The sequence below is a fragment of the Jaculus jaculus genome, chromosome 17, assembly GCF_020740685.1.
Source record: "Jaculus jaculus isolate mJacJac1 chromosome 17, mJacJac1.mat.Y.cur, whole genome shotgun sequence".
Taxonomy (NCBI): Eukaryota; Metazoa; Chordata; class Mammalia; order Rodentia; family Dipodidae; genus Jaculus; species Jaculus jaculus.
In genome coordinates, this window is record NC_059118.1 from 22,048,845 (window position 1) to 22,076,562 (window position 27,718).

The 27,718-nt window shown below is 42.3% G+C and overlaps 1 protein-coding gene across 4 annotated transcripts in view; it reads right to left on the minus strand.

The window, feature by feature from the left end:
- The window catches only part of Cpne4 (copine 4), a 568,085-nt gene that overhangs the window by 43,199 nt on the left and 497,168 nt on the right, over positions 1 to 27,718 (minus strand). For all 4 annotated transcript variants that reach the window (XM_045137041.1, XM_004664327.3, XM_045137042.1 and 1 more), the window contains 2 exons: positions 24,373 to 24,432; positions 2,293 to 2,426 (listed from right to left, as the gene is read on the minus strand). In XM_045137041.1, coding sequence (XP_044992976.1) covers positions 2,293 to 2,426; positions 24,373 to 24,432 — 194 coding nt within the window. The remainder of the gene's footprint in view (positions 1 to 2,292; positions 2,427 to 24,372; positions 24,433 to 27,718) is intronic.

Here is a 27,718-nt window from a genome sequence, read left to right on the forward strand (position 1 = left end):
CAGTTTAATGTAGTTCATGCAAATCAATTTGTGTGGGGGAATTCCCTCGCAAGAAAGATCAATATTTGCCAAAAGAAAAAAAATAAAACCTAATATGGTTCTAATTCTAAAATCATATTTGTAATCTTTATACATGTAATGCAGGCACACACACTCATTTGCAGGAACACATTGATGTGCACCTGGGCAGACCCACACCTCTGGCAAAGTCACCGTGATGGTCGATATTTTTTTCTGTTTTTGTTTTTTCAAGGTAGGGTCTCACGCCAGCCAGGCTGACCTGGAATTCACTGTGAAGTCTCTGGCTGACCTCAAAGTCACAGCAGTCCTCCTACCTTGGTCTCCTGAGTATTTAGATTAAAGGCATGTGTGTGTATGGGGGCGGGTGTAGGGGGAGAAAGATGAGAGAGAGAGAGAGAGAGAGAGAGAGAGAGAGAGAGAGAGAGAGAGAGAGAGGGGGAGAGAACGAGAGACAGAGGGAAGAGGGAAAAGAGAGAATGAGAGAATAGGTGCACCAGGCACTGCAAATGAACTTCAGATGCATGTGCCACTTTGTGCATCTGGCTTTACGTTGGCACTGAGGAATAGACCCTGGGTTGTTGGGCTTTGCAGGCAAGTGCCTTAACAACTGAGCCATCTCTCCAACCCATGACGATCAACTTTTATTGTCTGCTTGATTAAATCAGCAATTAGGTAAGAGACATGTCTGTGGGCAGGTATTTGAAGGCATTTCCATAAGAAAAGAACAGAAGGCAGCCCTCCTGGCTGCAGAAGCCCATATAGAATGAGGTCCCAGGAAAAAAGAAAATCAGCCAAATCAAACCAACCAACCAAACAAACAAACAAACACACTGCTTTTGCTTGCCAGCCTTTGCCCCTTGCATACCCTGCTGCTGCCACCCTTCCATGACAGTGGAACCCGGGTTCTTCGGTCTCCCAACATGGCCTGGAGACCAGCGGCTCTCTAGGGATCCTCCAGGTCTTTATCACTAGATTAGGACTGCTGAGATAACCAGGTTTGTGGACCGAACAGCTACTGGCTTTTTAACTTCTGCAGTGTACAGACAGCTATTGTTGGACTGCCTAGCCACACAGTGTGAGTCAATCGAACGAACAGCCTTTCTAATAATAAAATCATCCTGTTGGTTCTCGTCCTCTAGAGGGTCCTGGCCAACACCATTATCAGCAGCTTCCAAGGTCAATGAAACACAGTGCTTTTGAACTTAACATATATAGAGAGACAGATCCTGCTTCAGATCCTGCACAGACCCCTCATAGAGAATGACTCAGGCCTTCGTGACCCCACGGTGAATACCAGCAACCCCCACTGAGGAGGGGTCCTCAGGGAAAGGGGAACAGAGGCAAGGGGATATATAGTTTAATCATTTATAAACATAATAATAATAAGTGATAATAAATCTTGCCTCTGCCATTGGGACAGTGCATAAATGACTTATCTTCTCTGCATAGATTTTCTTTGTCTTTCTAAAAGGAACACACACAGGTACACGCACACAAGTAAATAGTTAAAAAAAAAATCACACCTACTATGTAAGAGTTTGGGTAAGTTATTTGATGCAATAAGCAGCTCACAAACCCATGTTTCCTGATCTTAGGTGTGCATTACATAAGTCACCTGGGAATCTTCTTCAGATGCAAGTTCCCATTTAGTGGGTGTGCAGTGATGCTAGCTCCCGAACAACCCGGGGAACAAGGAGACTTCACAAAACGGAGCTGGAAAGATGGCTTGGTGGATGAGATGCTTGCCACCCAGAGTCCCCAGGCTCAATCCCCCGAGCCCACGTAACAAGCCCGAAGCTGTGGCAGGGCTCTTAATCCCGGCACACCGAAGCTGATCGCCACGGCCAGCTGGGAGGCCGAGACAGGAGAAGTTCCCAGAAGTTCACGGCTTGGTGAGCCCAGGCGGGAGGGAGAATCCAGAGCAAGAAACCCTGCCTCGAATGAGGTGCACTGGCCAGGACCCGTCTGTAAATTGTCCTCTGACGACCCCCCCACCCCACCATGCCCTGGGCCTGCACTCACTCACACCACAAAGTGAAAGCTAAAATCGCCTTCCTGTAGTCTTGCAAGCCAATTAAGAAACCCAGGAAAGGATTTCGGTTTCTCTGCTCGTGGGTGGAGAGAATGCAGGGTGGGGACCACCCCGTTTCTTGTGTTCTGTCCTGAGCCTCTGAGTGAGGAGTTGCAAGACTTAACTTCCACTCTCCTGTCAAGGGTCAGTCCAGGGCCATGGGAAGCTATGTGCAAGATAAGGCTCTGGAAGTTTCTCACCTGTCATAATCTTGGCAAATCTCTCCCACAGCCACCAAGGCCTTCAGGTACTCGTTCGGTTGATAAGGGTGGATGTAGTGCAGGGAACAGCTGTTCCTGGGGTCCCCGTTAGAGGCAGTGAAATCTATAGCTACCTAGAAGAGAGAAGTAGAAGGAGGGCTTGAGAGATTTGTCAGTGGTTAGCACACTTGCCTACAAAGCCAAAGGACCCAGATTCTATTCCCCAGGACCCACATAAAGGTGGATGCGCAGGGTGGTGCATGCATCTGAAGTTCATTTGCAGTGGGCTAGAGACCCTGGTGCGCCTATTCTCTCTCTATGTGCTTGTAAAAATAAAATACATAAAATGTTTAAACAAAACACTTAAAAATTAGAAGAAGAATGGGCTGGAGAGATGGCTTAGCGGTTAAGTGCTTGCCTGTGAAGCCTAAGGTCCCTGGTTCAAGGCTCGGTTCCCCAGGTCCCACCTTAGCCAGATGCACAAGGGGGCGCACGTGTCTGGAGTTCGTTTGCAGAGGCTGGAAGCCCTGGCGCGCCCATTCTCTCTCTCTCCCTCTATCTGTCTTTCTCTCTGTGTCTGTCACTCGCAAATAAATAAATTAAAAAAGAAATTTAAAAAAAAATTAGAAGAAGAGGAGTTAAACTGCATGCATCACTTAGGAACTGTGATTAACCATGAGAGACACACGGCCTCAGCTAGGGAAAAGGTATGTGTGACACACCCAGCCAACAGGAAGAGCAAGAGAAGAAATTAGCGTCTTGAAGAACTAGTTATTAATTTGATTGAGTCTGCTTCCACAGCCTTTAATATCCCTCTCTTCTCCCTGTCCAAAATGGAACTTGAAATCTGACATGCAGTCCAGAAAGCCCGGGCACTCTTATTGATCCACACCACCGGGCAGCAAGAGCACAGGCAGAATGTCTGTCATCCAATTTCACAACTCACTAAGAAAAGGCCTCTGTGCTCCCAGGGCAGAACAATTCCGTCTATGAGTCATAGGTAAAGTCCTTTAAAACCAAATGCTGTGTGGAAGATACAGTCTTCATAACAAAGTCATTGTTATATGTTCCACGAGCGGCCGGCCAGTTGCAGAGAGATGCCTTGAAGTGGTTATGACAAATTTTGTGCTAGGAGCGACTCTATATAAGGCACTCAGCTCTTTTGGTTGCCACTCATGTAAGAGCTCCTGTGTATCTGATTTTTTATTTTTTGTCATTATAATGGAAAGTGGAGGAGGGAAAAACCTGACCCGCCACCCAATAAAAAAGTTTATTCTTCAACTCCCTAAGTATGGTTTGACTGATCCCTGACTCATAGTTGTTCAAATATAAGTTGGTTTGCCAAATCACTCCTTTTTAAAAATTAAGTTTTTAGGTTAGCATGCAAAGTAGTGGGCTTCATTACAGTGTTTTCACACGTGTATGTCATTTTGCTTTATTCTCAGTCACCCGCTCCTCCCACTGCCCCTTCTGGTAGATTCTCTTCCTCTAGTGAGTTTACTCTTCTGTGTTCTTATCACATATATGCCATTACCCTCTCTTTTCCTCCTTCCATTAAAATTTCTTCTTCTGTTCTCATGACCCTCCTCCTAGATTCACGAGTCCCCTCACGTATGTAAATGCAGATGCATCTGTCATTTTGAATCTAGATTTTTAGCTGAATGTGGTGGTGCATGCTTTCAATCCCAACCCTCAAGAGGCTGAAGTAAGAGGCTTGCCACGAGTTTGAAGTCAGTCTGGGGCTACAGAGTGAGTTCCAGGTCAGCCTGAGCTATTGTGAGACCCTACCTGGGGAAAAAAAAAAACCCAAAAAACAAACAAAAAAACTTACAAACTAAATCTTAGTTTCGTATATAAGAGAAAATATGCAGTATTCACTTATTTCACTTAACACAATGATGTCCAGTTATATCCATTTTCCTGTAAATATCATGGTTTCATCTTTCTTTATGGCTGAGTAAAAAATTCCATTGTATATATGTACCATATTTTACTTATCCTTTAACCTACTGATAGACCTCTAGACTGGTTCTATTTCTTAGTTACTATGAATAGTGCTGCAAGATACATGGGTGTTCAAAGTATCTCTGTGGTATGTTGACCTCAGAGCCTTTCAGGTAAACATCCAGGAGAGGTATAGCTGGACCATAAAGTGGCCATATTTTAGGTTTTTGAGGCACCTTCATTCTGATTTCTACAGGGGATGGACCAGCTTATAGTCCTAATGGCCATATGTAAGCGTTCCTCTTTTCTAACATCCCCATCAGCGTTTGTTATTATTGGTTATCTTTTATTTATTGATCTATTTTTCATGAAAGCAAGAGAGAGAGAGAATTGGTATGCCAGGGCCTCAGCCACTACAGTCGTGCTCCAGAGACTTGCGCCACCTAGTGGGCATGTGTGACCTTGCACTTGCCTCACCTTTGTGTGACTGGCTTATGTGGGATCTGGAGAGAGATGGTATATGGGTCCTTAGGCTTCACAGGCAAGCACCTTAACTGCTAAGCCATCACTCCAGCCCCTACATAGTTTACATTTTGCCAGTCTGCTCTGGCATGCTTCTAACAATGTCAGAATCACCTGGGTCAATAATAGTGTGCATACTCGGTATTATTTATCACATGCTCTGCTCAATTCAGTATCATTGCCACTGTAGTGATGGACACCAGTTTTGGCCAACACAGCATAGTGCTTTATCTCAGATTTCCTCAAGGCTGGGCAGTTGTTGACAAGCATTCCAATTTTCACTGGAAAGCCTGGAGTTTATGGACTTTGGAGACTTTTTTCTCTGCTTTGAGGCCATCGTTTTCCTACCTTAGGTGCAAGATGGGCCCCAAACAAGAGCAGCTGCCAAGATGTCTAGAGAGAGAGAAAGGCTCATTTGTTATCTTTAAATATATGTATTATTTATTTATTTGGAGAGAGGAGAGAGAAAGAATGTGGTATTCCAGGGCCTCCTGCTACCGAAAAAACAAAACCAACTCCAGATACATGTGCTACTTTGTGCGTCTGGCTTTACATGGGTACTGGAGGATTGAATTCCGGTCAGCAGTCTTTGAAAAAAATAATTGCCTCTAACCATTAAGCAACCTCCCAGGCCTGTCCTTCGTCTTCTTAATGATAGCCATTCTGACTGGGATGAGATGGGAAGAAGTTTTAATTTGCTTTTCCCTGATGGATAAGGATGTTAAACTTTTTTTTTTTTTCCAGTATTGATTGGCTATTTGTAGTTCTTGTTTTTCTTTTTTTCCTTTCTTGGCATGTGTGTGATCTGTGTACATGTATGTGTGTGTGTGTGTGTGTGTGTGTGTGTGTGTGTGTGTGTGTGAATGCAGATGCATGCATCCAGTGTGCACATGTGTAGGGGCCAGGGTACAATGTTGGGTGTCCTCCTCAATCTCTCTTCAGCCTCATTTCCTTGAGACAGAGTTTCTCCCGGTCATTTTTGGTCAGACCAGCAGACCACTGAGCCCCAGGGATTCTACCCGCGTCCCCCTCAGGACTAGGGTTACGAGCACATGTGGCCACATCTGGCTTTTCCTGCACGTGTTGGGGATCACACTCAGGTCCTCATGTTTGTGTGGCAGGTGCTTTTATGCTGAACCACTTTCCCAGCCCCCATGTATTTCTTCTTTTGAGAATTATCCATGCAGTTAGTCCACTGATAGATTGGATGGGTTTTTTTTTTTTTTTGGTGTTTCATTTTTGTAGTTATTTATATATCCTAGATATTAATTCTATGTCTGATATGTAACTGGGGAAGATTGTTTTCCCCCTTTCTGAATCCATCTCTTCACTCCAGTGATTGCTTTTGTTGCTGTGCAGAGCTTTCTGTTTTTATCCAATCCCGTTTGTCAATTCTTGGGATTATTTCCTGTGCTGTTGTCGATCTCTTCAGAAAACCCTTGCTTATGCTTCTATGCTGAAGGGTCTGCCCACGTTTTCTGCTATTTCAGTTTCAGGCTTTACATTAAAGTCTTTGATCCATTTGCACTGATTTTTGTGAACAGTGAGAAATATAGATCTTGTCCATTATTCTACCTGTAGGAATCCAGTTATTTTTTTTCCAGCACTATTTGTTAAAGTTTCTGATGTTTCTGATTCATCTGGAGCAGATTAGGTGATTGTAGCCGTGGGGTTTGCTTTTGAGTGCTCCATTCTACTCCATTGGTCTACATGTCTTTTTTTTTATATCAGTAGTATGCTGCTTTTGTTACTAGCTCTGTAATATAATTTGAGATCAAGTATCATTGATACCTCCAGAACTGCTCGATCTGCTAAGAACTGCCTGCACTATTCAAAGTCATTTCTGCTTCCATATGCATTTAATGTTTTTTTTTTTTTTTTTTTTTGAGGTAGGGTCTCACTCTAGCCCCAGGCTGACCTAGAATTCACTATGGAGTCTCAGGGTGGCCTTGAACTCATGGAAATCTGCCTACCTCTGCCTCCCCAGTGCTGGGATTAAAGGCATGCGCCACCATGCCTGGCTAATGTTTTTTTTTTTTCCCAGTTCTGTGAAAAATATCAATGGGATTTTTATGGAGAGTACATTGAGTCTGTAGATCATTTTCAGTACTATATCCATTTTAACAATATTAGCTCTTCCAATCCAAAGAGCATGGGAAGTCTTTTCATATTCTAGTTTCTTCTTCAAATACGTTATTCAGTGCTTTAAAGTTTTCAATGTAGAGCTCTTTCACATCTCTAGTTAGGTCTAGTCCTAGTTATTAAAACAACAACAACTATGGTGTGGCCAGGTGTGGTCACAGGGAGGCAGAGGTAGGAGGATCACTGTGAGTTCAAGGCCAGTCTGAGAATACATAGTGAAATCCAGGTCAGCCTGAGCTAGAGCAAGGCCCTACCTCAAAAAACAAAAAAAAGAAGAGAAAAAGAAAAAAAGAAAAAAAATTATGAATAGAATTTCCTCCCCTGATTTCTGTCTTGGAAATTTTATTTTTGATATATTAAAAACTTAATTTTTAAAAATTTGTTTTTATTTATTTAAGGGAGAGAAAGGGGCACACACACACACACACACACACACACACACACACACACAGAGAGAGAGAGAGAGAGAGAGAGAGAGAGAGAGAGAGAGAGAGAGAGAGAGAGAATGGGTGCACCAGGGCCTCCAGCCACTACAAATGAACTCCAGACGTGTGTGCCTCCTTGTGCATCTGGCTTACGTGGGTCCTGGGGAATTGAACCTGTTTCCTTTGGCTTTGCAGGCAAACACCTTAACTTCTAAGTCATGTCTCCAGCCCCTTACTCAATTTTTTTTTCTTTTTTTTAAAAATTTTTTATTTATGAGCGACAGACACAGAGAGAAAGACAGAGAGGGAGAGAGAGAGAATGGGCGCGCCAGGGCTTCCAGCCTCTGCAAACGAACTCCAGACGTGTGCGCCCCCTTGTGCATCTGGCTAACGTGGGACCTGGGGAACCGAGCCTCGAACCGGGGTCCTTAGGCTTCACAGGCAAGCGCTTAACCGCTAAACCATCTCTCCAGCCCCTTACTCAATTTTTAATGGTGATTTTGTACGCTGATGCCTTATTGAAAGTGTTTACTGTGTCTAAGGGTCACCTTAACTGCTAAGCTGTCTCTCTCCAGCCCCTTACTCATTTTTTTTGAGGTAGGGTCTCACTCTAGCACAGGCTGACATGAAATTCATTATGGAGTTTCAGGGTGGTCTCGAACTCATGGCAATCCTCCTACCTCTGCCTCCCGAGTGCTGGGATTAAAGGCGTGCGCCACCATGCCCGGCCCCTTACTCAATTTTTAATGGTAATTTTCTACCCTGATGCCTTATTGAAAGTGTTTACCGTGTCTCAGAGTCGTCTGGTGCAGTCTTTAGAGTCTTTTACTATAGGTCCTGTCATCCACTAATAGGGATAATCTGACCTCTCCCTTTACGACTTTTAACCTCTTTTATTACTATGGCTTCAGCTAAGAATTAGAGCACTATGTTAAGTAAGAGTGGAGAGAGTAGGCACCTTTGTCTCATTCCATAATTTAAAAGAAATGCTCTCATTTTTCCCATTTAGTATAATGTTAGTGATAGGTGTGTTATACGTAACCTTTATTATGTGGAGGTATGGTTTTTTTTTTTTTTTTTTCCAATTCCTAGTTTCTTCAGAGCCTTGTCACGAAAGGATGCTAAACTTTGTCAAGGCCTTTTCTGCACTGATAGAATGATCATGTGATTACTGTCATTAAGTCTATTTATATTCTGAATTCTACTTATTGGTTTGTATATGTGGAACCACTTCTGCATTGCTGGAATGGGATCAACTTAGTTGTGCTTTAGAGCTCAGTTTGGAAGAATTTTATCGAAAACTGTATTTGTGTTCATCAGGGTAATTGGTCTGTAGTTTTCTTATTTGTTGTTATGTCCTCACCTGGTTTTGGTATCAGGTGAATTTTTTAATATTTATTTATTTATTTGAGAGAGAGGGAGATAGAAAAAGGGAGGGAAGGAGAGAGAGAGAAAGTGAAAGAGAGAGAGAGAGAGAGAGAGAGAAAATGGGCATGCCAGGGTCTCCAGGCACTGCAAACGAACTCCAGATGTGTGTGCCCCCTTGTGCATCTGGCTTACATGGATCCTGGGGAGTTGAACCTGGGTCCTTTGGCTTTGCAGGCAAGCACCTTAACTGCTAAGCCATCTCTCCAGGCCTCAGGTGAATTTTGGATTTGGAGAATGAGTTTAAAAACAGTTTTTTCAAGTATGTCTCACATTTATTTAGTTTTATTTGACAAAGAAAGCGGGAGGGAAGGAGAGAGGAGACAGAGAGAGAGAGAGAGAGAGAGAGAGAGAGAGAGAATGGGTGTGCCAGGGCCTCCAGCCACTGCAAACAAACTCCAGACATGTGTGTACCCCCTTGTGCATCTGGATAACGTGGGTCCTGGGGAATATATGGTCCTTTGGCTTTGCAGCAAGTGCCTTAACCACTAAGCAACCCCTCTAGCCCATAGAATGAGTTCAATAGTGCTCCTTTCCTATTTACAGAACCATTTGAGGATTACTGGTGTTAGCTTTTCTTCAAAAGTTTGGAGGAATTACGCAGTGACTTTTGTGGTCTTGGGCTTTTCTTTGTTGGAAGATATTTTAAAATTGCTATTTTAATAGTCATAGCAATGGATATGTTGATATTGTTTATATATTCTTGATTTTATTTTAGTAAGTCATATGTGTTTAAGTTCTTTTTGAAATACAAGATTTAAAAATATTCCCTAGTGACTGGAATCTGTAGTAACTTCCTCCTCTTCATCTCTAATTTTATTAACTTGGGTCCTCTCTTCCTTTTGGTTAGTTTGCATAGAGGTTTGTCAGTCTTGTTTATTTTCTCAAAGAAATGACTCTTAAACCTACATGTTGTAGGCATCTTTTCAAATACGTCTTAACAACAAATCATAGCAAAAAATGCTTAAATTCAAGTACACTAAAAAGAGAAAAAAAATTTCTTCTGGCTTTTAAAGAGCACTACCATCTAAATAGAAGCCAACCCAGCAATATCCTCTCAAAAACTGCGTAAGCTTAGGATAGAGGATGTTAAAGTGGACAGCCACAGGAGAAGAATGGAATGCTTATGTTACATTTTTTTTCTTTCTGTCTATAGTGCAGTTTAATATATTCACTTGCTTCCTAAAGACAGAAAAAACTCTATTTTCTTATATGGTCTTGGACATTATCAGAGGAGAAATGTAATTTATGCTATACTTGGTAAATGCTGTTAAAACAAATAACTGGAATGCTCCACTGCACTTAAAAAACGACATTCTATCTGGGTGTGGTGGAACATTCCTGAAGCCCCAGCACTTGGTAGGATGAGGTAGGGGGATTGCTCTCATGTTTGAGGCCAGCCTGGGATTACCGAGTGAGTTCCAGGTCAGCTTGCGCTCGAGTGAGACCCTGCTCTGAAAAAACAACAAACAAACAACAATAAACAAAGAAAAATTGGACATTCCTTCTGTATGAACAGAGAAAAGAAATGTCACATTGTCACATGCTTTTTTTTGTGCTTCTGAAGAAGCAAAGTTGATGGTTGTGTCAGTTAGTTTCTTGTTGCTGGGACAACATACTTAAGCAAAAGCACCTTAGGGAAGGAAAGTTTGCTTGGGTTTATACTTGTAAAGGGTAGAATATATCTTTCTCTCATAAAGTTATTTTTCAGCACTGCTTTCTTTTTCCTTTCCCTCATTATCTCTCCATAGGACTCTGCTAAAAATTAATTTAGGAGGATTCATACTCTGTTTTCATAATACACATCCATTTTTAATAAGGAGTACCCATTGATAAGATGCAAGTACTGAGCAAGTGAAAAGAGAGATCAAAAGACTTTTGGGAAGGCTGGAGAGATGGCTCATCAGTCAAGGCATTTGCCTGCAAAGCCTAACGACCCAGGTTTGATTCCCCAGTACCCATGTAAAGCCAGATGCACAAAGTGGCTCAGGTATCTGGAGTTCATTTGCAGTGAATAGAAGCTCTGCCATACCCAATCTCTCTCTTCTTTCTCTCTCTCTCTCTCTCTGCTTGCAAATCAATAAATAAAATATTTTTTCAAAAGCTCCTTGGGAGAAAAACTGTAGTACCTCTGTCACCCTGAGGTATCCCCACTTTGAATAACTATGGAAAGAGAGGGATAGCTTTTGTTAAAACCCCTCTTTTTGATAGCCACTGTGCTATCTACCTTACAGCATTGTATAATTTCATTTTCATGAACAATGTAAGGTAGAGATTACAGCTCCTTTTTTAAAAAAAGCAGCTTTATTTTTATTTATTTATTCATTTATGAGAGAGAGGGGGTGTGAGAGAGAGAGATGGGAGCACCAGAGCCTCCAGTCACTGCAAATAAACTACAGATGCATTTGCCCCCTTGTGAATCTGGCTTATATATATACATAATGGGCCACCTATTTTATTCAAACCACCACATTCCACCCCTGGCCCCCAATAGATTTATAACCATCACACATTGTAAATTGTACTCAGTTTAATTTCAAAGGTCCCCACAGTCTTGACCAGTTTAAGATATTAAGACCTGTAAAATCAAACAAGTTAAACATTTCTAACATATAAAGGCACAAAGTAAACCTTTTTAACTGGTATAAGGCACAGCAAGGAGAGACTAAAACAATGCAAACTCAACCACTATCAAACAGACATCAAACTTCTGTAGTTTAAGTTCAACATAACCAGAAACTGACAGTCTCCAGATTTTCCAATTCCACCCCTTCAGCTGGGCAGAGTAGCAGGGGAACACTTCCATCCCAGGCCAACAGGGCACTTCATGGTAGCCTTTGCACAGTCCTGGTATATCTAAAACTTCCTGAGGTCTTTATGTAAACCATGGTCCATCTTCCAAAGGTTCTTTTAGCCTATCAGAGTATCATGCCCTGCCTCATGCTGCATCTCAGTAGCAGCTACTGGAACCACGTGTAATTCATGACCACTCCTCACATTTTCCAAAGGCTCTTTCAGCCTATCAGGGAATCAAGCCCTACCTCATGCTGCATCTCAGCATCAGCTCCTGGAAGCATGTGCAATTCACGACCACTCCTCGCATTTTTCATGCTTCTGAAACCAATACCAGGTGTGCAGAACACAGCCACATTCTTAATTTACAGACAAAATACATCATAACCTTGAAAAGCAAGTTCCTTCTCCAGTCAACTCTTCCCAAAAGTGTTTGCATTTCTATGATAGTCTTTCCTCAGGCATCCTTTTCATGGTAAAGCAATTGGACCATCTTCCTTTAAGATTGCTAATGTGTTTGACAATAGCAGATTCAGGAACCTAAAATCAGTCTCAGTGCCTGTAATTTTAACTTGTTTGAGGTTTTCCAGCCTAAAAATTTAAATCTCTCAGTCCCATATCTCTAGCCAAGCACATCTGTCCATTACAAATTTAACCTTGGTCAAACTCTCTGGGCCTGGGAAGCGGGACACAGCCAGCCCTTATACCAGTAGTCCAGTTCTAACAAAGTCCTCTGCTGTCTTTCCTTCCCCTTAGAAAGCTCATAAGCCAAGCCTCGAAGTTCAATGCTGTCTGCACTTAGCATTTTCAAACTCTCATCAGAATAGTCCATAAAACTTGGCTTACCACTCCAGAAGACATGTTCAGTTGTAAGCACCAAGTCCATGCCTATTCCTCCAAAACAAAGGTTCCACAAGATCAACATCCACATAGTCAGGTTCATCTCACCCCACTCCTGGTACCAAGTTCTGTAGCAGACAGCTTCAGGTTCACTGAGATGAACTTCCAGACCAGGTACAGTTATGGAGGAAGGGATTTATTGAAGCTTACAGATTTAGGGGAAGTTTCATAATGTCAGAAGAAGTTGGCCTGCCTTTACAGGACCAAGCAGAGAGAGGGAAGTACAAGCCTAAAGGTCAAAAACCACGCAGTACACTTTAGGAACTCCAACTAGGCACACTGTGTATATCTTTAGATTGAAATAAGAAACCCACCACCACACCTTAAGATCACCCAGTGACATTGCCTCCAGCAGGTGGCTACAGATGCAAACTACAAACAAACAACTAAATATATTGGGGGCCACCTATTCTATTCAAACCACCACAGCGTTTAAGGCATTTGCCCGAGAAAACTAAGGACCCAGGTTCAATTCCCCAGTACCTATGTAAGCCAGATGCACAAGATGGAACATGTGTCTGGAGTTTGTTTGCAGTGGCCATAAGCCCTGGCTTACCCATTCTCTCTCTCTCCCTCTATCTGCCTCTCTCTCTCTCAAAATAAAAATAAATAAAAAAGAAATTTTATAAAAAAAAAATCACAGGTAAATGATGATAGCCTTTTTTTCCCCCAATGGTGGTTGGGATTGAATTCAAGGTCTCGTGGATGCTATGCAAATGCTCTGTCCTGAAGGTATATTCCCAGCCCCAGTGCTTTATTTAACATGTCTCGCACCCCTTTACTCTGTTTATGATATCCCATATGTCTTACAATTAAAGGCATTGATTTTTTATTTTTTATTTTTTAGGTGATTTATTATTATTGCTTCTTCTTCATTTTTTACTTTTTTGTTTTTTTGAGGTAGGGTCTTGCTGTAGACAGTCTGATCTGGAATTCACTATGTAATCTCAGGGCGGTCTCAAACTCTCAGTGATCTTCCTACCTCTGCCTCCCAAGTGTTAGGTTTAAAGGCCTGTGCCACCAAGCCTAGCTAGGTATTGATTCTTGATATTTTAGTTGATAAACCATCTCATGTACTCATTACATGACCAAGACTCCTACAGTCAAGGGTATTACATGATGACAAAGGTATATTTGTGGCTTGATATGAAATTAGAGGATAGAGTCATAAAGGGAGAAAATGATGAAGAAAAATAGCAACTAATGACACATAATTGTCCCTTCTATTCTAGTCTAAGCATGCAGCCACCAGTGCCAGAGCTTGGTCCAGGTATGTCATCTGGATGAGTGCTAGGATGTCCAGAGAAGACCGTGTCACACCTGAATGTGCAGCTTCAGATTTTAGCAGCAATACATCTTAAAATATCTCTCAGAACATCTTATAGCTGGGACAGGGACGAAGCAAGAAAGGCTGTGAAATCCAAGGAGGATACATTCATGCTTACCCAACCCTACACTTGGACAATCCTGAGAGTGAATGAATGTGTCTGTCAATGCACCCTTTCTGTCTCGGGTCTGCTATATCATTTCTTTCAGATCTTCCTCTTCAGTCTGGGAATAATTCTCTTATTTTCACACATACTAGGGTGGGGTTTGGATGATGTGAGGGACTGTGATTGAACACATTCAGGGTGTAAACCTAGTAGGATTTGGTGATATTTACTATGGAGTTGGAAGCCCATTAGAGAGAGGAAGAAGGAGATTTCTTTGGGACAGAGGAAGATTATATATCCTGTGTAAAACATAGTAATGGGAAGGCCAGGGTTATGAGATTAGAATTGGGGGATGGAGAGATGGCTTAGCGGTTAAGGCACTTGCCTGCAAAGCCAAAGGTCTTTGGTTCGATTCCTCCGGACCCATGTAGGCCAGATGCACAAGGTGGCGCATGCATGTGGAGTTCGTTTACAGTGGCTGTAGGCACAAGTGTGCCCATTCTCCCTCTGTCTGTCTGTTTTTTTTTTCTCTCTCTCTCTGCTTATCTCTCTCAAATAAATAAATAAATGCTTCATAGTACAAATTTCTTTATTAATCAGGGGCTAGGGAAATGACTCAGCAGTTAAAGTCACTTGTTTGCAAAGTTGGATGGCCTGTATTCTGTTCCCCAGTACCCACATAAAGCCAGATGCACAAAGTGGTGCATATGTCTGAAGTTTATTTGCAGTGGCATTAGGCTCTGGCATGTGTACTCTCTCTGTCTCCTTTAAATAAATAAATACATATAAAAGAATCGGGCTGTTTGTTCTTATGGTGCTGGATATACAACCAACACTCCAGTTGGGAAGCTTACATTTTCCCGATAAGGCAGGCCTGTGGGGTCCCTACTTTTTCCTATTGGAATGGTCCCTGTATGTATAACAATCAGAGGGGCTATTCCAACTCAGGAGATTTTGATGGTCGACAGCTTCAAAATTTAAATGATGCATAATCTCACAGTGAATGTTGTTACCTGCCCATCAACATTCTGTCATGGATGGCAGGGGAGGGAAAAAGAAAGAAAGAAAAAAAAAATCCAAGCAGAAGCCGGATTAGTTGTTGGCTGGAAAGAAAAAGGGGTCCAGTGGAAAAGGGAGTGGGTGGGACAAGAGAGCTACCAGAAGGGAATTGTAATCAAAACACATTACATATATGTATGAAAATTGTCCACCAAAGGTTTAAAAAAAAATGATGAACAAGGAAATAAACCAATGATGTGTACCTTGTTCCCTCTGTCACTCTTTATCTTTTCTGTTATGAGTCATAAATAATGTTTCCCATGTGACTATAGCAATGGACAGGCTGAAGTACATGGCTGCTAAGAGAGATTTTCATTATTGCAAGTGACAGTGTCTGAAGTGGTCCTCATGAAGCTGGAGATAAAATATCAATCTTTGGGAGGTGGCCTTCCACCAGGAGTTCTCTCTGCTCTTTAAAGTTAGCCTTAGTGGAAAACGAACAGAGTGAAAGGTTAGATTTATTTTAGACACCATGGGGAGGCAATGAAATATGGGATTCCGTTGAGAAATAAATGCAAGAAAATGACTGAAAATGCCAGTTTGAGGAGGTGCCTGCAGACAGCCCGGATTCCTGAGTGTGGGAAGCCAGGAGAATGGTGGCATTTTCATTCTTTGATAGGAAGCACTTATGGAAGCCTGTGGCTCTGGCATGTGCTCCAATCTTCCCAACAGGCAGCCAGAGAGCGGTCGCCCATGGCTGTTTCCTTCTGCCCAGGAATCCGCTCTCATGACCAGGCAGAACTACAGAGTAACTCTGCAGAATCTTGTAAAGGAAGGGTGCCAAAGGCTCCCTCGATGTTCCCTGGACCTCTGGCGCATGGAGCTGCCTCTGAGAACAGGCTAGAAATGAATGATGAAACATTTCTTTGGACATTTTCAACCTCTTACATGAAACAAGTCTACTGTTCATGTCTCTCCCCTTTCATGGAACTAAGGGGTTGTTTGGAAAAAATACCTCCTGGATGTTTTCTGAGGCAAGTCACTATGCGTCTGGCTGGCTGGTTGGTTGCTGCATCTCTCATTATCTGTAGTCTGCCTTTATGATATCATCCCGGGGCAGCTTTAAAAAACTGTGTGCAATTTGTCCCTATGCAGTAAGCCTTGTAGGGAGACATCTTTGGAGTATTTTCTCTTTCTTTCTTTTCCTTCTTCCTTTCTCTCTCTCTCTCTCTTTCTCTCTCCCTTTCCCTCCCTCCTTTCCTCCCTTCCTTCCTTCCTTCTCTCTCTCTTTCTCTTTCCTTTCTTTCTTTCTTTCTTTCTTTCTTTCTTTCTTTCTTTCTTTCTTTCTTTCTTTCTTCTTTCTTTTGTGTGTGCATAACGTGTGTGTTCATGTGCATGAGTGTGGGTGTGTATATGTACCATGAAGTGCACGTGGAGATGATTTTTTTTTTCACCTTCTACTTTTGTTTTTTTTTTTGGATTTTGAGGTAGGGTCTCACTCTAGCCCAGGCTGACCTGGAATTCACTAGTCTCAGGGTGGTCTCGAACTCCTGGTAATCCTCCTACCTCTGCCTCCCGATTGCTGGGATTAAAAGTGTGCACCACCATGCCTGGCTCCCTCTACCTTTTTCTAGGTAGGGTCTCTCATTGCTTGCCACTGCACTGACCAGGATAGCTGGCCTCCAAGCTTCTCCTGTCTCCATAGTGAGTGTCCTGGGATTCCTCTGGACATTTGTCTTCAAAGTGGGCTCTGGGCATCTGAACTTTTGTACCCATGCTCTCATGGCAATGCTTTATTCACTGAGCCATGTACCCAGTTCTGGACTATTTCTTAAATGATAGGTTAAATTCTTATTTTACTTTGTGCCCACAAAACTACAAAAGGAGAGGGCATGAGGATAGTAGCTCACTGGGTCCACTTGCTGCAAAGAGCGAAGCACTGGTTTCCTCTGCCAGGTGAGCCCACTTTACCAGAGGCTCAGTAGGCAGCTCTCTCTCCTACAGTTCAGAGTCCACCAGGGTTTAATTAGGGACATAAAATAAGGACACAGAGTTAGAAGGTGTTCTAGATGTATTAGGGTTGGAAAAAATTTTCCAAGAGAACCTTTTAAAAAATTAATTAATTAATTTATTTGAGGGAGCGAAAAAGATAGATAGATAGATAGAGAGAGAGTGAGAGAGAGAATGGGCACACCAGGGCCTCTAGCCACCATAAACGAATTCCAGATACATGCGCCACCTTGTACATCTGGCTTAAGTGGGTCCTGGGGAATCAAACTGAGGTCTTTGGCTTTGCAGGCAAATGCCTTAACCGCTAAGCCATCCCTCCAGTCCCATTCCAAAAGAATTGTTAATTAGTAATCACAATTTTGGATTTGAACGAGAAATCCCCCATTCAGCGTACTATGTTATATAATGTATTACTAATCATATACTATAAAATTAGTGGTAAAAGGAACATATTTTTAATTTTTTAAATTACAGATTACATAAGTGAAAACTATCATGAAAACATTAGCACTCAGGATTCCATAGTCTAGCAATTTTTATTTTTATTTTACTTTCTAGTTATTTTATACAGCACTGTCTTCACTTGTTTTATGATACTATGATTCTATGACAGAAGAATTACAGTTAATAACGATTGAAGTGGCTCATGGGTCTGGAGACCGGGATGTCCAAGATCACAGTTCTGGCATCTTTCCATGGCCTTTTTGTTGCCTCATCCCATGGTAGGAGGCAGAAGAGCAAGAGCTAGTGAGCATGACTGGGATAAAACTCTTGGATTTACTCTCGTTTATAATGGGCATTCATCCATCAAGATGGTAAAGACCTTACAATATATAAATATCCCATTAGATTCTAGATCCCTCTTCTTGGCACTATTGCTGTGGGTACTGAGTTTTGAACACATGTCTTTTTGTTGGGGAGGGGTAGGACACATTCTCAAAATATTACACACCCATGCTATTTTACATTGCACTGCATAGTGATAGTTATGTGGCAAAATCTATTACATATAGCTATGCTTTCCATTCTAGTTTTCTGTTTAACTTTGCACAATGTTGTATACACAGCTCCATGTAATTACCTAATCCCCATGCTTATCATTTTAATGTGGCTTTATTGCAGTCCATTTAAAGGAAGTATCGTGATTTACACAGCTATCGCTTTGTTCTTGGACATTTAAGTGGCTAAGGCTCATCTCTGTGACAAGCTGAGTTATAATGAACATTTTCATGAGTCTGTAAGAGCTACAGCTTTTGAAGGAAACTTTTCATTCTTCTGCCATCTCCTTCCCAAATATCTTCTGGCATCTGTCTCCTCTGTGCTGTCTATAAGTGCATCTTGTATGTGAGGCTCTAGTATCTGGTCTTATTTTTAGCTACAGTGCCATGTGTCACGCCAAGTCTCTCTCTGTCTTCCCTGTTTCACCTCCACTCAACTCTTCCAAGATGGCGGTGCCATAGTTAATATGGAGATCATCTGATTCCCGGATTCTCATGAGGTATCTCTATGAAGCTTGTTCTCAGAAGTTTGACTTCCCAAAATTGGGCACAAAATTCGGTGTATGTATTTTCTAGAGAGATGATATAGATCATGTATTGGATTCTCAAGTGTCTAGGTGGGCTCCTCCAAAGCATAAAAAGGAAATCATTTACCAGGGCCCCTCTTAGCACCGTTTTGTTTAGTGATGTTGGAGATTGGATCCAGGGGCCTTGCTCATGCTAGGGAAGCACTCCATTCCTGAGACACATTGTGGGCCCTTTTTTTTTTTTTTTTTTTTTTTTTAAGCATTGTTTGCTTCTTTTCCTTCTCTTCTGCTTAATGCACCAGTTCTAGCCTACCATGCCCCTCTTCTATTGCTCAGGTTGCCACCCTCCTTTTTTCTTGCTCTCCATTGTTGTCAATATTCTTGAGGTCATACCTGCTGGCTTCTTAACCTTCTGGTCACACTTTAACTCTAGGGTCACACCTATTTCAGTCTGCTGAAATTGTTCTTTATTTTAAAATTTTTATTTATTTATTTTTATGTTATGTTATTAATTTATCTTGAGTGAGAAAGTGAGATAGGGAGGGAGGGAGAGAGGGAGAAGGAGAAGGAGAGGGAGAGGGAGAGGGAGAGAGAGAGAGAGAGAGAGAGAGAGAGAGAGAGAGAGAGAGAGAGAGAGAATAGCCACTGAAAATGAACTCCACACACATGTGCCACCTTGTGCATCTTGTTATGTGGGTCTTGGAGAACTGAACCTGGGTCTTTAGGTTTTGCAGGCAAGCACCTTAACCACTAAGGCATTTCTCCAGTCCTGAAATTGTTCTTCTGAAGATGACATGTGCTTCCTCATTAAAAAGCCCAGCCCTTGCTTGTCCATCACCCTTCACCTCCTTTTTAGTGTTGTTACCCTTGGTCTTATAATTTTTTCCTCTTGGTTGTTTGAGCTACTACCTTCTGCTAGCCCTTCTACCCCTCTGTTCTCTCTCCTCTTACTGCCAGGCAGAGGTCTTCTATAAGTTCCCAACAGCAGGTTCCTTGTCTGTCTGCATTCTTCTCTTTGGCCATCTCATCCAGTCTCAGATACATGTAGCTCCACCGCCTTCTTGAAATGTGGGTCCTTATTGGTAAGTACCATCTCCACTGTGGTGCCCAAACATATTTCTAACGTGTCCAAAAGTAGAGTTGTCCTTTTACTTGCAGCCATCATGACTTGCCTATTTCCATGAACAACACTGCTATGTTCTACCAGTTAGGAGCAAGGTCTTTGAGTCATCATAGACTCCTTTGATTCCAGTCTCTTCCTTGTATCATAGGCCAAGGTTCATTGTCTTTCTTTCAAAAAATGCCTCTTTCTCTCACTCCCACACTAGGTCTTTTGACTTGTCACCAGGCCCATTGTAGTGGGATTTCATCTCTTCTTTTTTTCTTTTTTTAAAAAATAATTTATTTATTTATTTATTTGAGAGAGAGACAGAAGAAGAGACAGAGAGAAAGATAGAATGGGTACTTCAGGGCCTCCAGCCACTGCAAATGAACTCCAGATGCATGTGCCCCCTTGTGCATCTGACTTATGTGGGTCCTGGAGAATCAAACAAGAGTCCTTAGGCTTTGCAGGCAAATGCCTTAACCACTAAGCCATTTCCCCAGTTTTATCTCTTCTTTTTTCATCTTTTGGGCTCCTTCACCACCATTAATTGCTTTTAATGAATAGTGTTTGATGAACACCCTAGAATTACTTTTCTAAAGTGTATGCATTGCTTCATGCCCTGTCCTTGATCCCTTTGCACATCCTATTGTCTACCTAATTACCTCAACACTCAAGTGCTCTCAAGCTATGACCTCAAAATGGTTCCCCAGCTCTTCCCTAAATAATTTCTGTTACTCACACCAACACAAGTAGTATGTAGGTATATACATATTTAGACTCATAGCAGGAATTTAAAAACTTATTTTATGAATAAGTGCTGAGGCAGATAAGCATAGGGCATAATTTAGCAATCCAGGACACCACTCGACTTGAGCAGTAAACACACCCCTTTCCTAATAACAGACTTAGAATCCTGTTGGCAACCTGGGACGCCCATCTTCATTAAGCTATGCAAACACTTCAAACATTGGAAATAAGTCACTCATCTTATCAATCACTTGGCAATGTCTTGTTTTTCTACTCAAACATGCTACGAAATATACCCAGGATAGGGAGGCAGTAGGTCAATGAGGTTTGGACTGTTTTGGGATGCACACGTGGTAAGGCAAAACATTGTCCTCTGAGTGAATACTTAGGAAGAGTTCCCTATTTACCATCTTGTCCCTTCGCGTGACTGGACATACATATGATTAAAATCAGAGGCACCATGGGAAGGGACATGCATATAAGAGAAAATCTTATATAACTCAAGGCTGTTGATCAAAATAAACATCAAAGTATGTCCCTTAGCAACCAGCTTCTCTTTATCCTAGACCCCATAAAAAGAAGCCTTAGGTAAGAACTTGGGCCCTTAAATATGCTTTCATTCAGATGGCCCAATGCCTCTCTTGGTAGTGTATCCAAAACATCTATTATACTTTCACTTAATAAAACTTCTTGCTGTTTTACTTTTTGGATCCCTCTTCTTTGTGCAATGTGCCAAGAGCCTAGAAATATGCAGACACAGACCACAGGCTGTTCAGTCCCATACTTATTCATCCAACTTTTTCTTTCCCCTAACACTTACTTTCCCTTGCTGGTGTGGGGTTAAACCAAAGTATTTCCGTGTCTGAGGAAGTTTCTCCACTTTAACACTCTTATTTTGGACCAACACACCCGTCATCCCTGGAAGATGGTCTTTCTCCGGCCATATCATCTGTGTTGGTTAGAGTCTCCACAGGAAACAGACAGCCCACTCAGAATTGGTGAATGAGGATAATTTAATAAAGGGACAATCCACAAATGTGTGGGAAAGACTACAGGAAATCGAGCAGAAAGGGTAGGAAGGATGGTTTCTAGAACTCAGCTAGAGAACTCTCTGCAGAAAAGGTAGGAGCTGTGACCTTCTTGGAGCAACAAGGTCACTGTTAAACCAGAGCCTAGACAGCAGAAAGCTACCAAGGGATTAAGTCTTCCAAGTTGTCTCTTCTGTTTGCCTCTTGTGTGTGCCTCTCCCACCGAGAGCCGAGAACAGGACTGCTTGGCTAGTTAAGCTTCCTGGCTCTCAGAGGAGAGATGGAGAAGGAAGAAGAATGAGTCTGCAGGATGAAATGGAAAACATCTAGAACTTTATGTCACCTCTGGCCCTTGAAGGTCTTTCTCCAAAGATAGAGAAGATTTGTCTTAGTTAAAGCTACTGTTCTTGCTCAAGAACCACAGGCCATATCATGCCACAATGGGACCTTTTGCCTCTGGATGGCAAAGGATATAATTACTGCATCAAAGTACTTTCCCCTTTTCCATCTTCCCTGGAAACTCCATGCCAGGAATCTCTCTTCTCCTCACTTGTCACTTCCCTATTATCCCTTTTTTTGTTTGTATGTTTTGGGTTTTCAAGGTAGGGCCTCGCTGTAGCCCAGGCTGACCTGGAATTCACTTTGTTGTCTCAGGGTGGTCTTGAACTCACAATGATCCTCCTACCTCTGCCTCCTGAGTGCTGGGATTAAAGATATGTGTCACCATGCCCTGCCTGCTATTACTTTCCATTTTGCCACATACTACAGTTAAAATTATTGAGCAGAAAATATGTACTAGTAGACCAAAGTAAATGAAGCAATAATTTTAATTAACTATCACAGCTTAAACTTTATATTAGATGGTACTATTGAGCAATAAGAACCTTGTAATGAGAAAGCTGACTTCAGTTTGGAGACAAATGACATTGAAATAACTGGTATGTTTTCTAAAATTTTTTTTTTTTTATTTTTAAGGAGAGAGAGAGTGTTAGGGGGTCTAGTCACTGCAAATAAACTCCAGAGGCATTTGCTACTTTGTGTGTGTATCTGGCTTTAGGTGGGTACTGGTGAAAGGAGCCTGGGTCATTTGGCTCTGCAGGCAAGTACCTTAACTACTGAGCCATCTCTCCAGCCCCCTGGGATGTTTTCTTTAACATAAGTCTGAGCAATCCTCTTCAAGTGCCTAACTTGAGACCCATGGGAGAAAGGGCTTTGTGACAGGAACTGCCAATTCCTGGGCCCGTCTCAGCTGTGATCATATCTTCTCTTCTCATTCTTTGCTCCTGACTGCTACTGCTGTGCCTGTCCCCCACAGGCATGTCAGCTGACACTAGGGGAGATGAGAAGGAAGGATTTGGGATGCTGTTGGGTACACACACCAAGATGGCCCCTATCCAGTTGGAGAAAGCCAACAGTTAGAAAAGAGAGGAAAACACAGCAGAGAGGAAAACGCTTCCTGTGTCAGACAGGCCATAGGCCTATCTGAGATCCCGAATGTGCATCTGGAAACCCTTTGTGATTAAACTTCTGGGGGGATGCTGATGTTTTATAGCGCAGCTCCAAGGGCAAAGCAAGCCCTTGAAGGTTGAATAAAGAGTTGTTCAGGAGCACGAGACCTACAAACTCTGAAACAAACTGAAATCAATAGAACTTTCCCTTGGAAGACCTATAAATAGTTTCCTGAAATCACTCCTTTGCCTAATATCTTGGGAAGCTACTTCCAGAGATTCTCCTTGACTGCATCTCCTGCTCCCCTCCTGCCTTGTATATAGACCCAGAACTGACCTTGTATATAGACCCAGAACTGTATAAGCCCACTAGATGGGTGCATATGCCCACAGGAAACATGTTCGCTACCTTCTGTAAGTGCCACTTAAATGAGGGCTGGTTGGCTGTATCATCAGAGAATAAAATATTGTATAAATTTGTTTCTCTCCTATGCATTTTCACATGTATTTTTAACATATTTATATAATGCCCCATAGGAGTTTTCTTTCTTTCTGGATATTATAACTGCCTATACCTAGGAAGATTTTTCTTTCTTTTCTTCTTCTTCTTCTTTTTTTTTTTTTATTTTGTATTTCAAGGTAGGGTCTTTCTCTAGCCCAAGCTGACCTGGAATTCACTATGTAGTCAAGGCTGGCCTTGAACTCACAGAGATCCCCCTACTTCAGCCTCCTGAATGCTGGGATGAACGGTGTGTGCCACCATGCCCAGTCCTAAGATTTCTAAATACTAAACGAGTGAAAGAAATCTGTTTCAGGGAAGGTGGGTTCACAACTTTTGACCTACCTAGGCACTTTAAAAAGATCCTGTCATCTCACCCAAAGATTCATCTAGAGTGTCTAAATTCCATAGGAACTTGTGTTACATATAGTAGCTGACCCTTAGTTCACCTACTTTGAACAGACACTCATTCTGTTTCTCCACCTTTTCACTGTCTGAGAAACCACGTGGAAGGCTTACCCTTGGTATGGGTCATTGGGTATGGCATTGGCGCCTATGTTCTGGTTACTCAAAAACACAGCTGAGAACTGGTGTTGTGGCGCATGCCATTAATCCCAGCACTCAGGAGGCAGAGGTAGGAGGATCACCATGAGTTGGATGCCAACCTGAGACTACAGAGTGAATTTCAGGTCATGATGGGCCAGAGTGAGACCTTACCTCGATAAAAAACAAAAAACAACAAGCAAACAGAAAACATAATCAAGGCACCTGTCTTAGCAATGTGAAGCAAGCATGGCTCATTTTTTTCCCCTTCCCCATCCTCGCCCAGTGGTAAGGGCTGACAATTTGCACCCTGCTTCATGCCGAAAGTAAGTGAGGCCTTATGAGGGCTCCTCAGACCATCTTAGATGGACAGGGATGAGTTTTCTGACATGATGCTGGGAACCATATTCGCTAGGAAAACAAATAACCGTAGGAACTCCTTTCATAAATACGAGCCCATACAGTATTTCAGCAATATACCTTAATAAAGCTGACCCAGGGTCCAAAAAAAATTCTATCTCCATGCTCCAAACAAAACACCATGCTCCATCTCTGATTCTCTGAATAAGAACAAATGTGGGAAGTGACTTACTGTAAACTGGATTTGACAGCCACCCATGATATAGTCCAAGAAGGAATGCATCTTGTGGATCTGAAGGGAAGAGGAAGCTACATTAATAACAGCATGATCTATTTTCCTTCCCCATTATAGTTACACACCTTGGGGATAGACTGCTAGATCACAGAAAAGAGCAGGAAGAGATCCAAGGGGGGTTTGTTGATTTTGTTTCATTAAAAAAGAGACAAATAAAGCAATGTAGACACAGAGGGCCCATGAAGGCTGCAAATACTTTACTTCCTTTGTGCATCATTCTCATAAGCTTCTGCCTCTGGGTTGACACCAAGACTCTCTCCAAGGTCACCACTGTCACGATTGTTTTAGAATCAATGTCTCACACTTAGTCTTTCTTCCTGTGCCTATGTCCCAGCCCCGGAAGCATTCTTTCTTTAAAAAATATTTTATTTATTTATTTGACAGAGAAAGAGGGAGGGAGGGAGGGAGGGAGGGAGAGAGAGAGAGAGAGAGAGAGAGAGAGAGAGGGAGAGAGAGAATGGACGTGCCAGGGGCTGCTCCAGCCATTGCAAACAAACTCCAGATGTGTGCACCCCCTTGTGCATCTGGCTAATGTGGGTCCTGGGGAATCAAACCTGGGTCCCTTGGCTTTGCAGGCCAATGCCTTAACTGCCAAGCCATCCCTGTAGCTCCCCCTGGAAACATTTTTAATAAAGCAGGTAATCAGGGTTAGTGGCTTTAAGATACAGTAGCCAGTGAAGGTTTTATTGATAATTTTTAGTTAAAGCCTCTACCCTTTCCTAAATCCAGATTATTAGGCATCTATTGCATGCCTGACATGTAACAGCTTTTATCTCATTTAATTCTCTGAACAACTCTATGAAGATAGTATTACTTTAATTCTCATTATATGATGAGAAAAGCAAGGCTAAGATCACATCTCAGTAAATGGTAAAGTTGGGATTCATTCTGTGGAAGTTTTGGCTTCATGGTCTCTCTCCTTTTGACCTCTATGCTGGAATTCAGGGTGGTTGCTACTTTCTGCCAGCTGTGTTCTTTTATTAGAAATATTTTATTTATTTATTTGCAAGTAGGGAGATAGAAAGAGAAAGAGAGACGGAGTGATAAAACGGATGTTCCAGGGCCTCTAGCCACTGCAGACAAACTCCAGATGCATGCACAACTTTGTGCATCTGGGTTTACATGGGCACTGCAGAACCGGGCCCTGGTCGTTAGGCATTGAAGATGAGCGCCTTAACTGCTGAACCGTCTCTCCAGCCCCCATCTGTGTTCTTGTACCTTATATTGCTTCCTTTTGATTTTGCTGCCTGGCTCCTGAATACATTCATCTGTTCATTTACTCAGCAAGTGTTCATTGAGTACCTATCATGTGTTAGATATGAAGGACTGAGTAATAAAAGAAACAGGCATGGTAGCTACAATCTTGAATCTTACAGTCTGGATCCTTCTGTCTGAAGAGCCAGTAATGGATTTTCTTTCCCCACTTCTCAAAATGCCATCTGACGCTTGGGGAAGTGTCTCAGAGACTGTTCCACCAAATCCTGGCTAGGTGTCTGTAGATCATACCTTTAGGTAGCACACACCTATTAGACTTGACGTTCACTTAGCCCTCTCAATAGTGCCTACACTTGGCACATCATACAGTGTGCTTTACCTAAAACTATCAAGGGAGTAAGAATTTGGAAGGGAGTGAATAACAGCAGCTGCTGAGAACTGAACTCAGGTCAACTTACAGAAGATCAAAACAGCTATCTGCACAGGCACCTTGAGGAGACAGATGACCACAAAATCGGCTTATCTAGTTCTCTTTTCCAGTGTCTCTGGGCAGAGATGGTCTAAATGTACCAGATACTTTGGATGTACCCAGAACTTGATTTATACAGATATGAAGGTAAGGATGACATAGACATTTGCCTTTGCTAAAGAGTTTGTTCCCCACAGTTCTCCAAAGGATAGCAGGCATATTAGGGCCATATGGGAAACAACAAATTCAGTCAGGAGGAAGAAAAAGTAAAGAGAAAATTTGGATAAAATTCATCCTTTATTAATTTTCTCAGGGGAAGGAATGGCTGAGGAAGGAGGCACAGCTGCCAGGCCAAGGATAGGATAGTGTAGACAATTTCAGCAGTCTGAGCTATAAGGCTGGTCTCTGGTTATCTTATTCCTAGCCCTGGTGTGTGGGGGGTCTCTAAATGAATGGGAGTATTGGATGAATATGTGACCATTCACTAATGGAGATGGTTGAGGATATAAACTCAAGATGGGTTGGTTGCATGCCAGAGACATGTCATGTGACAAGTGTGATAAGGAAAAGTGTTTGCTATCTCCAAAAGTTAGTTAACCCCAAGAGAAGTCACCCTTCCTTGGGAACACAAGGCCTCTAGATGTCAAATTATAAAAACATAAAATAAGGGGTGGGAAAATAGCTCAGTTGGTATACAGTACTTGCCAGACAACCATAGGATATAGGACCTAAATTCAATCCCCAGAACCCATGTAAAAATGTTGGGAATGGTGGAACATATATCTACTCTCAATGCCAGTGAGGCCGAAATAGGAGGATCCCTGGGACTTTGTGGCCAGCAAATCTAGCCTACTCAGTGAGTTCCAGGCCAATGGATGACCTGCCTCAAGGATAGCTCCTGATGTGGTTGTCTTCTGACCTACACACACACACACACACACATACACACACACACACACACACACGTACCTACACATACACATACCTACACACACACACTTTCACACACACCCACACATGCATAAAATATAGAGGTATGAAAAAAACCCCTAGTTAATATAATGACCCCAGCTGGTAAATCACAACACTATATGCCCTAGTCTGCATAGTTGGTTCAAAGGGTAGGCATGTGACCCCCAACAGGCCATCAGCTTTTTGCCTCACTATCTTGTCATGTAAGGATGTGATCCTGCAGCTTTTGGCTACCAGGGAAAAACCACTGTGGGAGAAGGAACCCAGTATTCATTCTCTCTCTCTCTCCTTTATGATGGTTCACTTGTGTTTTAACTTTACTATGGTCTGAAAGTGATATGCATTCAGTAGAAACCACATTTTAAATTCTGATATTTTCCCAGATTAGAAATACTCTTTTTGTTGATAGTCTATTGGTGCTGGGTAGCAGCAGGGTGCTCCAGTTTTCCATCAGCAACGCAATCATGAGGGTAAACAAACAATACTGTATGGTGCACTGTGTTGCTAAGCCATATCTGACAGCTCACATCTACTTAATGTGTTTTCTACTTAGGATATTTAAAACTTAATATGGGTCTCCTGGGATATAGCCCCATCATAATTCAAGGAGCATCTCTGTGTGTGTAA